Genomic DNA, 13,235 nt, shown 5'->3' on the forward strand with positions numbered 1-13,235 from the left:
TCAGTGAGTCAGTGAGGAAGACTAGTTACTCCCTACTACCTACTTATTTAGAGATTGTAATGAATATGATATCGAAAATGTACCTAATAACCATTATTATAATAATGATCCATCCAGGTCCTAAATGGCCTTTCCCTGAAGATACGCCGCAATGAGACAATAGCGCTAGTAGGGGCTAGTGGAAGCGGCAAGTCCACAGTGCTGCAACTGCTGCAGAGGATGTATGACCCTGACGTTGGAGCGGTGAACGCGTCAGGGTATGACCTCAGGGACCTCAATGTGCATCACTTCAGGAGTCATGTCGCTGTTGTTGGACAGGAACCGGTGCTGTTTGCTGGCACTATCAAGGAGAATATTCGGTAAATATTAAAGGCTAGGTGACATCCACGCAAATTCGTCTTTAGGGTTCCGTACCTCAAAACGGAACCCTTGTAAGATCACTTTGTTGTCTGTCTGTCTGTCCGTCTGTCGTGTCAATCAAGAAAAGCTATAGGGTACTTCCTGTTGACCTAGGATCATGAAATATGGCAGGTAGGTAGGTAGGTCTTATAGCACAAGTAGGTAAAGGAAGGAATATCATTAAAAAAATATGTTCATGAACAATAAATTAGTAGGTAGGTATACTTATTGGAATTTATTATAAGATACGATTTGGGGGCTAAGTACCTAGTTAGTTCTAGGATATATTTTGAAAAACTCAAATTGTATCATACAATGAAAGGAGAAGTCCTGATCCAAGTTAGAAACTGGAATTCGCTTTAAATCTAGCCACTGTATAAAATAATAATTTTCAGAATGAGCAACCCACAATGCACAGATGAGGAAATCATCATGGCTTCAAAACAAGCATACTGTCACAGTTTCATCAAGCACTTACCTAATGTGAGTCCTATTGCTTTTTATTATAATCCTCTTTCTTGGGAATCTACATTGGGATTCTCTCAATCATCGGTAGTTTTCACATTACCTGCACGTAACCAAAGCCGCATTGAAAAGTGACTAGCGTTTCAGCTCAATGTTGTGTTAAACCCAAACCAAGTTTGTAAATTATGTATTTATCAAAGTAACATAGGTACCAATCTCTCCAATGTTGGCTGCTTCCATAAATTTTTTCATCTTGTCATCATGGACTTCAATATCACATTACCTAATTCCACCACGTTTCAAAATCGTGGGCAAGGGTTTTTAGGGTTCCGTAACCAAAGGGTAAAAACGGAGCCCTATTAATGTCACTCTGCTGTCTGTCTGTCTGTCCGTCCGTCTGTCTATCTGTCCATCCGCATGTCACAGCTCGTAGACTAAATGAGTTACAAACCTGAAATTTTGGTATTTGATTTAGATCCAAAACCAAATATTTAATTATATTTTTTAAACAACAAATACTGAAAACAACGATTTATAAAATAGTTTGTCAGCTGTTACCAAAACAAACGAAATTTTTGGGGTTTTCTTTTACGGTTTATTGGGATGTTCAAGCTCGTAAAAGAAATATTTCATTCACCCAAAAAATGATTTTCATAATTATTTACGGAACCCTGAAAGAGCGAGGCCCGACTTGCGCTTGATCGATTTTTTTTCTAAACAGGGATACGACACATCAATAGGTGAAAGAGGTGCCCAACTATCAGGAGGACAGAAGCAACGTATTGCGATCGCTCGTGCCTTAGTGAGGAAACCAAAGATCCTGATCCTGGACGAAGCTACTTCTGCATTGGATTCTCAGAGTGAAGCCAAGGTGCAGAGGGCGCTGGACGCCGCGGCCGCCGGCAGGACCACCATTATGGTGAGCCACAGGTATCTATGGTGCAAAGGAGTGACGTGATATGGAGTGAGTGTTCTATAGTAGGAGGAAGCTTCAAATAGCCAACGACGCGCAGTAGGGCACGCGCTTCGCAGTGTTCAAATCTGAAAATATAGAGAGGAGAATTATATTTTATCCATATCCATACTAATCCATACTTATAATATTATAAATGCGAAAGTGTGTCTGTCTGTCTGCCTGCTACCTTTTCACGGCCCAACAGTTTAACCGATTCTGACGAAAGGTCTGTACCTTTTAGCTTATATCCCGGGGACGGACATAGGCAACTTTTTATCCTGGAAAATCATAGAGTTCCCACGGGATTCCTAAAAACCCATCCGCTTAACCGATTTGTTTATGGTACCGAGGTAGCATGTAAATAATGGAAAAGCGAAATGTTGTAGCGTGAAATCCAAAAGTTTCAAATGTAGCAAGTCAATTGAAACATCATCCAATAATGAAATTCTCAATATCAAAGATAATTTTTTTTTTTTTTTTGTTTAATTGATACTAGATTAGCAACTGTACTTAACGCAAACCGAATTGTGTTCATCGAGAAAGGCGAAGTGGTAGAAGATGGTACGCACGAAGAACTAATGGGACTCAGAGGTCGTTACTACCAGCTTGTGTTAGAAAACGAACCGAGTATTGCGCCTGATGCCAACGCCCCAGAAAGTGCACTAAAACGTAAGAATATTAAAAAATATTTCGCATGTTTTAACGAGTATAGGTTGTTTTGTTAACCCCCGACCCAAAAATCGGGGTTTTATAAGTTTGACGTGTGTATCTCTGTATCTCTCTGTGGCATCGTAGCTCCTTAACTAATGAACCGATTTTAATTTAGTTGTTTTTGTTTGAAAGGTGGCTTGATCGAGAGTGTTCTTTTGCTATAATCATAGAAAATCGGTTCAGCCGTTTGAAAGTTATCAGCTCTTTTCTAGTTACTGTAACCTTCACTTGTCGGGGGTGTTATAAATTTTTATTTTACACTTGTTACGGCTATACTCACGTATTTAGTCGATGTTTCAAACCCATTCGGGGTCCTTTTTCATACAGCCGCGGATGGGATAGGATTTTTTCAGTTTGCATGAGTATGTGAATTAAATAATCACCTACATTCCATGCATTTTGATTTTTGATGTATGTATGTATATTTATTAACTGAAAAAAATATACCTACAGAGGGTTTTTCTTACATTCAGCGCCACAAAAACCACAGTTGGTTTAACTGGGCACTGCAACCGAGTTAACTTACTAAAGCATGCTATGCATGAATATGCTAAATACGTAAATTTCCAATTGAAAAGCTTTAAAATACTTATTTCGATGAACCAAACCAAATCTCTTCAGTAATTTCATTCATAAACTCAAGGAAAATAAAAAATATGTAAATTAGCATCCTTTGTCAATCCGAGCACGCTTTCTAGCAAAAACCATCTGCATGCAATATTGATGACAATTCTCTTCCAGGTAGGCATTTTCTACAAAGAACTAATAAGTTAACTATTGAATATCCACAGCTAATACTAATTCAACCACAGATGCTAAGATGCGAAGACCGAAGTTAGAGAAACTAGTCTCTCTTGATTCAATGACGAGTGTTGATATTGACGAAGATTCAGTTTCCGAAGACGAAGTGGAGGCAGAACCGAAGGAGCCTAAAGAATATGAGCCCACAACTTGGGAGATTATGAAGCTGTGTGAACCAGAAAAATATCTAATGGCCATTGGGATTATCGCTGCGATCGCCGTCGGATCTTCCTTTCCATGTTTTGCCATCCTTTTCGGAGAGACTTATGGTGTAAGTTAAAGTATGATATGATTGTTAATAGATGACAAGACCAATTTACCAACCACTTAATAAAAACCGGCCAAGTGCGAATCAAACTCGCGTACTGAGGGTTCCGTATTAGGGTATTTTTTCCGACATTTTGCAAGATAAATCAAAAACAATTATGCATAAAAATCTGTTTTAGAATGTACAGGTAAAGCCCTTTCATATGATACCCCATTTGGTATAGTTATCTTACTTTGAAAATTGAAACACATTTTAATTTTTTTTTAATGATGTAACCACAAATTCACGGTTTTTGGATTTATTCCTTTACTTGTGCTATAAGACCTACCTTCCTGCCAAATCATGATTCTAGGTCAACAGGAAGTACCCTATAGGTTTTCTTGACAGACACAACGGACGGACGGACGGACAGACAGACAACAAAATGATCCTATAAGGGTTCCGTTTTTCCTTTTGAGGTACGGAACCGTAAAAATGACCCTAAGGAGTTTGATTATTACCCCTGTTCTGTTTTGTATTTCAGCTATTGGAGAGTAAAGACGAAGATTACGTACGCGGTGGTACCAACGTGATTGCAGCGCTGTTCCTATTGGTTGGCGTCTATACTGGCATTGGTATATTCTTCCAAATCTATATCTTCAACTTGACCGGCGTCAGGCTTACAGCGAGGCTCAGGTATTTTTTTCGTATTATTTTTATTAGCTTACTAGAGGATGCCCGCGACTACGTCCGCGTGGATTTAGGATTTTAAAGATCCCGTGCGAACTGTTTGATTTTCCGGGATAAAAAGTTGCCCATGTCAATTACAGGGACGCAAGCTACCTTGGTTCCAAACATACAAATCGGTTAAGCGGATGGGTCTTTAGGAATCCCGCGGGAACTGTTTGATTTTCCTGGATAAAAAGTAGCCTATGTCTGTCTCGGGGATATAGGTAAGCTAACCCTGTACCAAGTTTCGTCAGAATCGGTTACACTGTTGGGCCGTGCAAAGGTAGCAGACAGACAGACAGACACACTTTCTTCTTTTCTTTCAATATTTATAATATTAAAATAAGGAAAATGGTTATTGGCATTAGATTGTGTTTAAGTAGTATAGTAGTTAACCTAAGTTTTTGGTAGCGTTCTGGTTAGGTACACCTTGTATAGTTAAATCGTTATTTTTTGCACAGGGTAGCAGCTTTTCGAACAATGCTGGCACAGGAGATGGGATGGTTCGACCACCCTCTGAACGGCATTGGTGCTCTTTGCTCCCGCTTAGCTGCAGACGCGGCCGCTGTGCAGGGGGTGAGTGTTTATTAGAAAGTAAATTGCATGGGAAAGGGGAATGTTCTTTAAAAATTACATGAAAGACTGGTTTGCCTCAAAGGAAGATTTTCTTTCGTTGTATTCTTTACCAAAGAGTCTCTGATCACCTGAACTGAACTGATGATCTGAACTGTATCAACTGCCAACGACGTCTTCTGATATTGTCAGGTTTAAGATTTCAAAGACTAAAGTTTACTTAATCTCCTTCTTCTCCGTCCAAAACCGAAAGCCCCTCCAACGAAACCATTATCTGGGTGAAAAACTAAGGCCATCATAATTTTACAGGCAACTGGTACAAGAATAGGCGCACTAATGCAAGCAACAGCAACAATAACCATCGGCATTCTAGTATCTATGTACTTCACATGGAAAATGACGCTGGTGTCGTTGGTGTCGGTGCCGATGGTGATCATCGCCGTAGTGCTGGAAGGCCGCGTGCTGGCTGAGGGCGTCGTGACGATACGCGAGGCGGCCAACAGGGCGACCACCATCGCGACTGAGGCCATCACCAATATTAGGACTGTGTCTGCGTTTTGTGAGTATCCAAAGTATCCAGATCTCTGGAAATTCCGCAAGAATTCTTCCGCACCTTGTATCGCTTAAGTCGCTGGTGATGCTGGTGTCAGTCTGATGGTGATCATCGCCGTGGTGCTGGAAGGTCGCGTGCTGGCTGAGGGCGTCGTGACGATACGCGAGGCGGCCAACAGGGCGACCACCATCGCGACTGAGGCCATCACCAATATAAGGACTGTGTCTGCGTTTTGTGAGTATCCAAAGTATCCAGATCTCTGGAAATTCCGCAAGAATTCTTCCACACCTTGTATCGCTTAAGTCGCTGGTGATGCTGGTGTCAGTCTGATGGTGATCATCGCCGTGGTGCTGGAATCTCAAGTTGTTAGATCTCTGGAAATTCCGCAACATTTCTTTTGCGCCTGGTGTCGCTAGAATCATTTAAGTCGCTGGTGACGCTGGTGTCAGTCCAATGGTGATCATCGCCTTGGTGCTGGATGACCGCGTGCTGCGGAGGGCGGCCAACCAGGCGACCATCATCGAGACTGAGGCCATCACCAATATTAGGATTGTGTCTGCGTTTTGTGAGTATCCAAAGTATCCAGATCTCTGGAAATTCCGCAAGAATTCTTCCGCACCTTGTATCGCTTAAGTCGCTGGTGATGCTGGTGTCAGTCTGATGGTGATCATCGCCGTGGTGCTGGAATCCCAAGTTGCTAGATCTCTGGAAATTCCGCAACATTTCTTTTGCGCCTAGTGTCGCTAGAGTCATTTAAGTCGCTGGTGACGCTGGTGTCAGTCCAATGGTGATTATCGCCTTGGTGCTGGAGGGCCGCGTGCTGCGGAGGGCGGCCAATAAGGCGACCATCATCGCGACTGAGGCCATCACCAATATTAGGACTGTGTCTGCGTTTTGTGAGTACCTATCCAAAGTGTCCAGATCTCTGGAAATTCCGCAAGAATTCTTCCACACCTTGTATCGCTTAAGTGGCTGGTGATGCTGGTGTCAGTCTGATGATGATCATCGCCGTGGTGCTGGAATCCCAAGTTGCTAGATCTCTGAAAATTCCGCAACATTTCTTTTGCGCCTAGTGTCGCTAGTCATTTAAGTTGCTGGTGACACTGGTGTCAGTCCAATGGTGATTATCGCCTTGGTGCTGGAGGGCCACGTGCTGCGGAGGGCGGCCAATAAGGCGACCACCATCGCGACTGAGGCCATCACCAATATAAGGACTGTGTCTGCGTTTTGTGAGTATCAAAAGTGTCTAAATCTCTGAAAATTCCGCAAATCCTTCACAGGACAGGTGTAGAATCACTTCTACGAGATTTTCAAAGGATCATCCGTTTAATATTTTGTCACTTTGTTTTGTCTCTTTCTATTGTAATATCTTTTTCCTGACTTTTATGAAATTTGAAGTAATGCACTGCACTTGACTCCTAATTTTGTTTGACATTATAATAATATAATAATAATAATTGTTTGACATTAATTTAATTCAATATATTTGTTATCTTAAATATTTGCACACTAATAATTTAGTAGAAAGTTAAGGCCTCTATTCATGAATTTCAATCTTATTGTACCAACTTTCTTGCAAATAAATTATCTTATCTTATCTTATCTTAAATGTTTTTACGGGTACAGAGATACCTTGCATCCCAGGTACGGGCTACTACGGATAGGCTACCTTTTGTCCTGGAAAATCAAAAGTTCCCACGGGATTTTTAAAAACAAAGCGGGCGAAGCTGTGGGCATATCGTCTAGTACCTACTATAATCTATTTTCTGCATACTTACGCAGGTGGTGAAAAGAGTATACTCGCTCGGTATGACTCCGCGGGAGCAAACGCACGGGTAGCGGCGCAGAAGAGTCTCCGTTGGCGCGGCTGCGTGTTCGCGTTCGGGCAGACTGCTCCCGTGGCCGGCTATGCGCTGTCGCTGTGGTACGGCGGCATACTTGTGGCGGACCGGGAGGTACCGTACAAGGATGTTATCAAGTGAGTTCATGAGCTCAAAATTTTCTCCTCTTTCATTTGACATCGCACTCGATACAATAGCAAAAATCATTTTTTGGTGACCTCCACTTTTTTTGATGTAACATCCGTTAGGTCAATTTTTTCGTATAAAGTATAGCTTATGCCACCCGGACCTTTACAACAAATCAATTGACACATCATTCATCAAAATGGGCCCAGTAGTTTAGGTACTACGGTGGAACACACAATTTTGATACCTACATACATATATAGACTGCTAAAATCATAACCCTTCCTTTTGGCTTTGCCGCAGTCAGGTAAAAATAAGAGATTCTCATAAACAATTATTAGTGTTTTCTTCTTTAACTACGTGTTAATTTTATGTAAGACTAAAAATCGCCTAGCTCTTTTACCATTTTTTTTTTTTCATTCAATTATTATTTGTTGTTTTATTTATTGTTTTCAAAAATTCCAGGGTCTCCGAAGCGCTTATATTCGGCGCTTGGATGATGGGTCAGGCTTTAGCGTTTGCGCCCAACTTTGGCGCGGCCGTAATGGCTGCGGGCCGTGTCATGACTCTTCTGGCGAGAAAACCGCTCATCGATAGTACCCACGCTCCGTCCGTATCTGAGAATTATGTAAGTTGGCATTAGTTAATGCTTTCCTTTCTTCGATCCTCCTTCAAGGTCTTCAAGATTCCTCGGTCAACATCTTTCTAGAGCCGCCGGCTATCTATAAAATCCGTTATACTCTAGTGGTTAAAGGTTAGGCCGATTCACACCAATTGCGTACACGTGACACGTGCGCAGTGACGCGCGTAAACCCCTAACACACCGGGTTACGCATACGTCCACGTGCAACGCAAATGGTGTGTCATGTTTCAAAGTCTGAGAAATTTTCATGACTTCATAGAAATAATTACTCGTCAAACCCCTTCTCTAAGAATAAAACTATGTGAGTTTTTCTTTTTTAACCCCCGACCCAAAAAGAGGGGTGTTATAAGTTTGACGTGTGTATCTGTCTGTGGCATCGTAGCTCCTAAACTAATGAACCGATTTTAACTTCGTTTTTTTATTTGAAAGGTGGCTTGATCGAGAGTGTTCTTAGCTATAATCCAAGAAAATCGGTTCAGCCGTTTGAAAGTTATCAGCTCTTTTCTAGTTACTCTAACCTTCACTAGTCGGGGGTGTTAGACATTTTTAATTTACACTTGTTCTAGGTTGCAGACGGTAAAATTCACTACAAAAACATCAAGTTCCGCTATCCAACGAGACGGGAAGTTCAAGTTTTACGTGGGCTTTCCCTAGCAATCCCCAGCGGCAAACGTGTGGCTTTGGTCGGCCCGAGCGGGTGTGGGAAGTCAACCCTCATACAATTACTCCAGAGGCTGTATGACCCGGATGAGGGGAATGTGGTATGTATCAGAAAAGTAGGGGAAAACCCATGTTAGTGATTCTGTCTTGTGGATAACAAGCCCTTTGTTTACATCTTTTCCTTCACGATTTCTGAATCTAGCGGAAACAGTGACCAGCCAGACCAGCGCAGTTGACTGGTAACCTTTATCGCAAACAACACCGCTTGGTACTCCCAATACTACGGATTTTTTTGTGTAATCACCTGAGTGCGGCAAAGCCAAAAGAGAGGGTTAGGTTTTAGCAGTCTATGTGTGTAATGTGTATGTATGTATGTTTGTATCCCGATTCTGTATGTTCCATCGTAGTGCCTAAACTACTGAGCCGATTTTGATGAATGAGGTATCAATTGATTCGTTGTAAATGTCCGGGTGATATAGGCTATACTTTATTCGAAAAAAAAAATGACCTAACGGATGTTACACCGAAAATTCGAGGTTTCCAAAAATTGTTTTTGCTATTGTATTGAGCGGGATGTCATATTAAAGAGGGGAAAATTCTGAGCTTCGGTATGTGTATGTATAAATGTACAATGACATTAAAATATACCAAGCGACAGAAAAACAATTTTACTATAATATTTCAGCGTTTGTTAAGACGATCGCAGTCGGGTTTTAGTTTTTAACTTTATCTTGTTTTCTTCAACAGTATCTAGACGACCACAGCATAGTGTGGGACATGCGGCTGTCTACACTGCGCCGCAACTTGGGCATCGTGTCTCAGGAGCCGGTGCTCTTCGACCGCACCATCGCCGAGAACATCGCGTACGGGGACAACACTCGAGACGTGCCGATAGAGGAGATCGTCAGTGCTGCGAAATCCGCTAATGTGCACACGTTCATCGCTGCTTTGCCTGATGTGAGTTTTTTTTCTCTCTCTCGACTGGCTTTACAAAGATTAGCCAATGTCAAGTTTGTAGTTATTTACAAGTTAGGGAAACTTGTATGGACTACGTCTGTGCCGGCGCTCACCGACACACGCGCGGCACCCCTTTAGAGCGCTTCCTAGTCAGTTCCACCACCAAAAACACCAGTAAAACACAAAACCCAGCCACTTCTAACAAAAAAAAAAACAGTCCAAAAAGGCAGCAAACGCCAACACAGACGAAGTCCCTGATGTGAGTTAGTTATAATACTTTACTAAACCCATACCTAACCGCCCGTCCACACACTGCTCTACTCACGCAATCATCGCGACACAGTCACACTAGGTCACTTGCCTTTGCAACGCGATAGACGTCGAAACTGTGGCAGCGTGTACGCTATTGCATACTTACCGACAAAATAGGGAGCGATGGGCATGAACGAGAAACACGCGAGTAACGTGGCCACACTACGTCTCTGCCTCCGTTCCTCCCTTCTTCCCATGTCACACGGGCAGTGTGTGGATGGCGGTAATATAATAGATGCGAAAGTGTGTCTGTCTGTCTGCTACCTTTTCAAGGCACAAGTTTAACCGATTTTGATGAAATATGGTACAGAGTTAGCTTACACCCCGGGGAAGGACACATTTTTTATCAGATTTTTGAACTGCGGTTCAAAAATCTAATAAAAAAGTTCAATCTAACCAATGTTAGGTCGGGGTGTCTCGATGGTAATGAAGTAAAATCACGAAGTTTTGATGAACACCCCGTTTATTTAATATCTGTTCACACGGTCACTTGGATACTTGGTTTATACTGCACGCGGAACCCTAGTTAAGGGTTGATTCGTGTGGAGTCTTATTCCGCAGTCTTTCTCTGAGGCCTGGCCGGCGGGCAAAATACCAGGTCCGTAGCCAGGGCAGAGGTTGAAGACTGACTGACTCTACTGTCGCCGTTTTTCTGTCTTTCAGTTAAAAAATAAATACTAGGTACATACCTAATTATAAGATACCATAGACCGGATTTTTTAGATTTTTAGGCTCGAAAAGTGCCTAAGTAATGTGCCTTAGGTAGGTTTATCTACTCTATTTTAATTGCTAGTTAATTAAGAAAAAACTACTTTTGTTTCAAAAAATAAGGGCTACAACACACGCATCGGCGCGCGCGCATCACAGCTGTCGGGCGGACAAAAACAGCGGATAGCCATCGCTCGCGCGCTCGTTCGCAACCCGCGCGTGTTGCTGCTGGATGAAGCGACCTCCGCGCTTGACACGCACAGTGAACGGGTGAGTTGAAAAGCTAGGTACTTAAGGTCCATGACACCGGTCTGCCCGCGAAATTCAATTTAAGTTGGTTTCTCAAACAAATTATTCAAAGGCACTGGCAATTTCGGTCGCACGTACTGTGTTAAAAGATGATCTTACGTCAGTCGTAAAAATTTTAATTTTAGGTGGTCCAAGAAGCCTTAGACAGAGCGAGCGAAGGCAGAACGTGCCTCATAATCGCACATCGTCTTGCTACCATCCAGAACGCTGACGTCATATGTGTCATCGACCAGGGAGTTGTCGCCGAAATGGGCACCCACAGTGAACTGATCGCCTTGAAGAAAATATACGCAAAACTCTACGAGCTGCAGTGCGGCTTTGTAGAGGAGAGCGAAGAGAATTTAGCTGAAGAACAAAACTCCTAAAGCTTTATTCAAATCAGCCCCCCGATTGGGTAAGAAAAACGTTTTCATGGTTATTCGTTATCGTCAAGAAATTCTGCCCTTTGATTGGCTCTGAAAAAACGTAAACAGCGAATGAACCAATCAAAAGGCAGAAATTGTTGACGATAACGATAACTATGAATACCATGATTTTTGTTACACATTCGGAGGGCAGGACAACACTGCAGCTGCTATCCTATACCTAACTATAAAGCGGTTGATTGCGAAAGGTAGTTTTTGAGTTATCGCCAAAAACGTGAGAATTTTTGAAAAGTAGTGTTTCTAAAAAAGAATTCTACGAAAGATCAATCATCCGTCGTGTCTGTCAAGAGAACCCATAGGGTACTTCCCGTTGACCTAAAATCATGAAATTTGGCAGGTAGGTCTTATAGCACAAGTTAAGGAATAAATCGGAAAAACGTGAATTTGTGGTCAAATCATCATCAAAAAAAATTGTGTTTAAATTTTCAAAGTAAGATAACTATACCAAGTGGGGTATCATATGAAAGGGCTTTACCTGTACATTCTAAAACAGATTTTTATTTATTTTTATGCATAACAGTTTTTGATTTATCGTGCAAAATGTCGGAAAAAATACCCAAGTACGGAACCCTCGGTGCGCGAGGGTTCCGGGGTTTTTTGATAACTCTTAAGCAATTGTTTTCAGTTAACAGCTTTTTAGACATGGACGGCAGATAGCATAAGTATGTCTAGAATTTTAAAGAGTTCTACAGTGACAAAAAACTTGAGCATTGGCGCGATTGACCAATCATTGAGCGATCAACCAATCGCGTGCACCCGCCATTCGGTAGCGTGCACGCGATTGGTTGATCAGTCGGTGCGAGTACACGCGATTGGTTAATACGTCGACTTTCGCTTCCCGGATTCGCCAACTTTCTCCCATTACACTGCTTCAGGCCCAAATTGTTTGCCGGGCTATACTATACTTTTATTAAGCTTAAGATGTCCAGTTTTCATGATCGAAATTAATAATAATACCCACTGGGCATTTCCCAGACAAAAAACGTTCTAGTCATTTTGTACTATTTAACGACCGTTAGAAATTTTATTAAGTACCTAGTTACCTACTTATTTTTAGATTTTAAACTTATTTCATTAAGTAACTACCTATCCAAGTACCCACTTGATCATTTTTCTCCTCACATTCCTTAGAAAAAATACCTAAATAGTAGCTACCTACCATTCCTCGTCAAATATTCCTTACATTCCTTTAGTAAAAGACAATCTACCTACCTACCTACTTAGCTATATTTTTTAGTCTGTTATATTTCTTATTGTACCAATTAGGGTGCCGTTCCACCAGAGATGTGCTATGCAGCTATGCTACGAAGATGTGAAATCTACGCTACGAAAATATGTGGCCGTTTCGACCAATACTAAGCTATATAAGTATGTAGCTGTGCGAGCAGAATGCGCTATGAACATGCGCTGCCGCAAAGTAGCTGCGCGAGAATGATGCGCAGCTTGAGCTATGCGATGTATCGATAGTAGGGAAGCGGTGAGGACTGAGGAGAGAGGCGCTCACGCGTCCTGCCGTGCCTGCCAGCGTTGCCAGAATGTTACTTTTGTAACATTTTACGTTACTTTTGACCCCCTCATGTTTCCTCCATGTTACACGACTCAAAATGTTACTTTACGTTACTTTTAGGACTTCATAAAAATATTCAAATTTTTCCCAGCAAACCAAAAATAATCGTGAAACGGAACGCATCCAAAACAGTTTTCGTTTGTCGTAATTGGCCCATTTGTTAGTTTATTTCACTTTCTCTAAGTTATTGGTCTAAGTTCACTTTGTTTTGTAATTACTCTGTGATTAAAAAAGTGTTTTGTTTGTTTTTCTCT

At 41.8% G+C, this 13,235-nt stretch overlaps 1 protein-coding gene across 4 annotated transcripts in view; it reads left to right on the top strand.

The window, feature by feature from the left end:
- The window catches only part of LOC123876243 (multidrug resistance protein homolog 49-like), a 30,822-nt gene extending 19,056 nt beyond the window's left edge, over window positions 1-11,766 (top strand). For 2 of the 4 annotated variants that reach the window (XM_045922432.1, XM_045922435.1), the window contains 14 exons: window positions 118-359; window positions 795-882; window positions 1,586-1,794; window positions 2,316-2,488; window positions 3,322-3,602; window positions 4,123-4,274; window positions 4,769-4,883; window positions 5,190-5,439; window positions 7,216-7,411; window positions 7,866-8,028; window positions 8,610-8,804; window positions 9,451-9,660; window positions 10,804-10,950; window positions 11,115-11,766. In XM_045922432.1, the coding sequence (XP_045778388.1) occupies window positions 118-359; window positions 795-882; window positions 1,586-1,794; window positions 2,316-2,488; window positions 3,322-3,602; window positions 4,123-4,274; window positions 4,769-4,883; window positions 5,190-5,439; window positions 7,216-7,411; window positions 7,866-8,028; window positions 8,610-8,804; window positions 9,451-9,660; window positions 10,804-10,950; window positions 11,115-11,354 (2,661 nt within the window). In that variant the 3' untranslated portion in view covers window positions 11,355-11,766. Of the gene's footprint in view, window positions 1-117; window positions 360-794; window positions 883-1,585; window positions 1,795-2,315; window positions 2,489-3,321; window positions 3,603-4,122; window positions 4,275-4,768; window positions 4,884-5,189; window positions 5,440-6,607; window positions 6,663-7,215; window positions 7,412-7,865; window positions 8,029-8,609; window positions 8,805-9,450; window positions 9,661-10,803; window positions 10,951-11,114 lie in introns of all 4 variants that reach the window. The other 2 variants (XM_045922433.1, XM_045922434.1) reach the window with 2 other exon arrangements.
- The last annotated feature ends 1,469 nt before the right edge of the window (window positions 11,767-13,235 follow it).

Source organism: Maniola jurtina, chromosome 21 (assembly GCF_905333055.1).
Source record: "Maniola jurtina chromosome 21, ilManJurt1.1, whole genome shotgun sequence".
Classification (NCBI taxonomy): Eukaryota; Metazoa; Arthropoda; class Insecta; order Lepidoptera; family Nymphalidae; genus Maniola; species Maniola jurtina.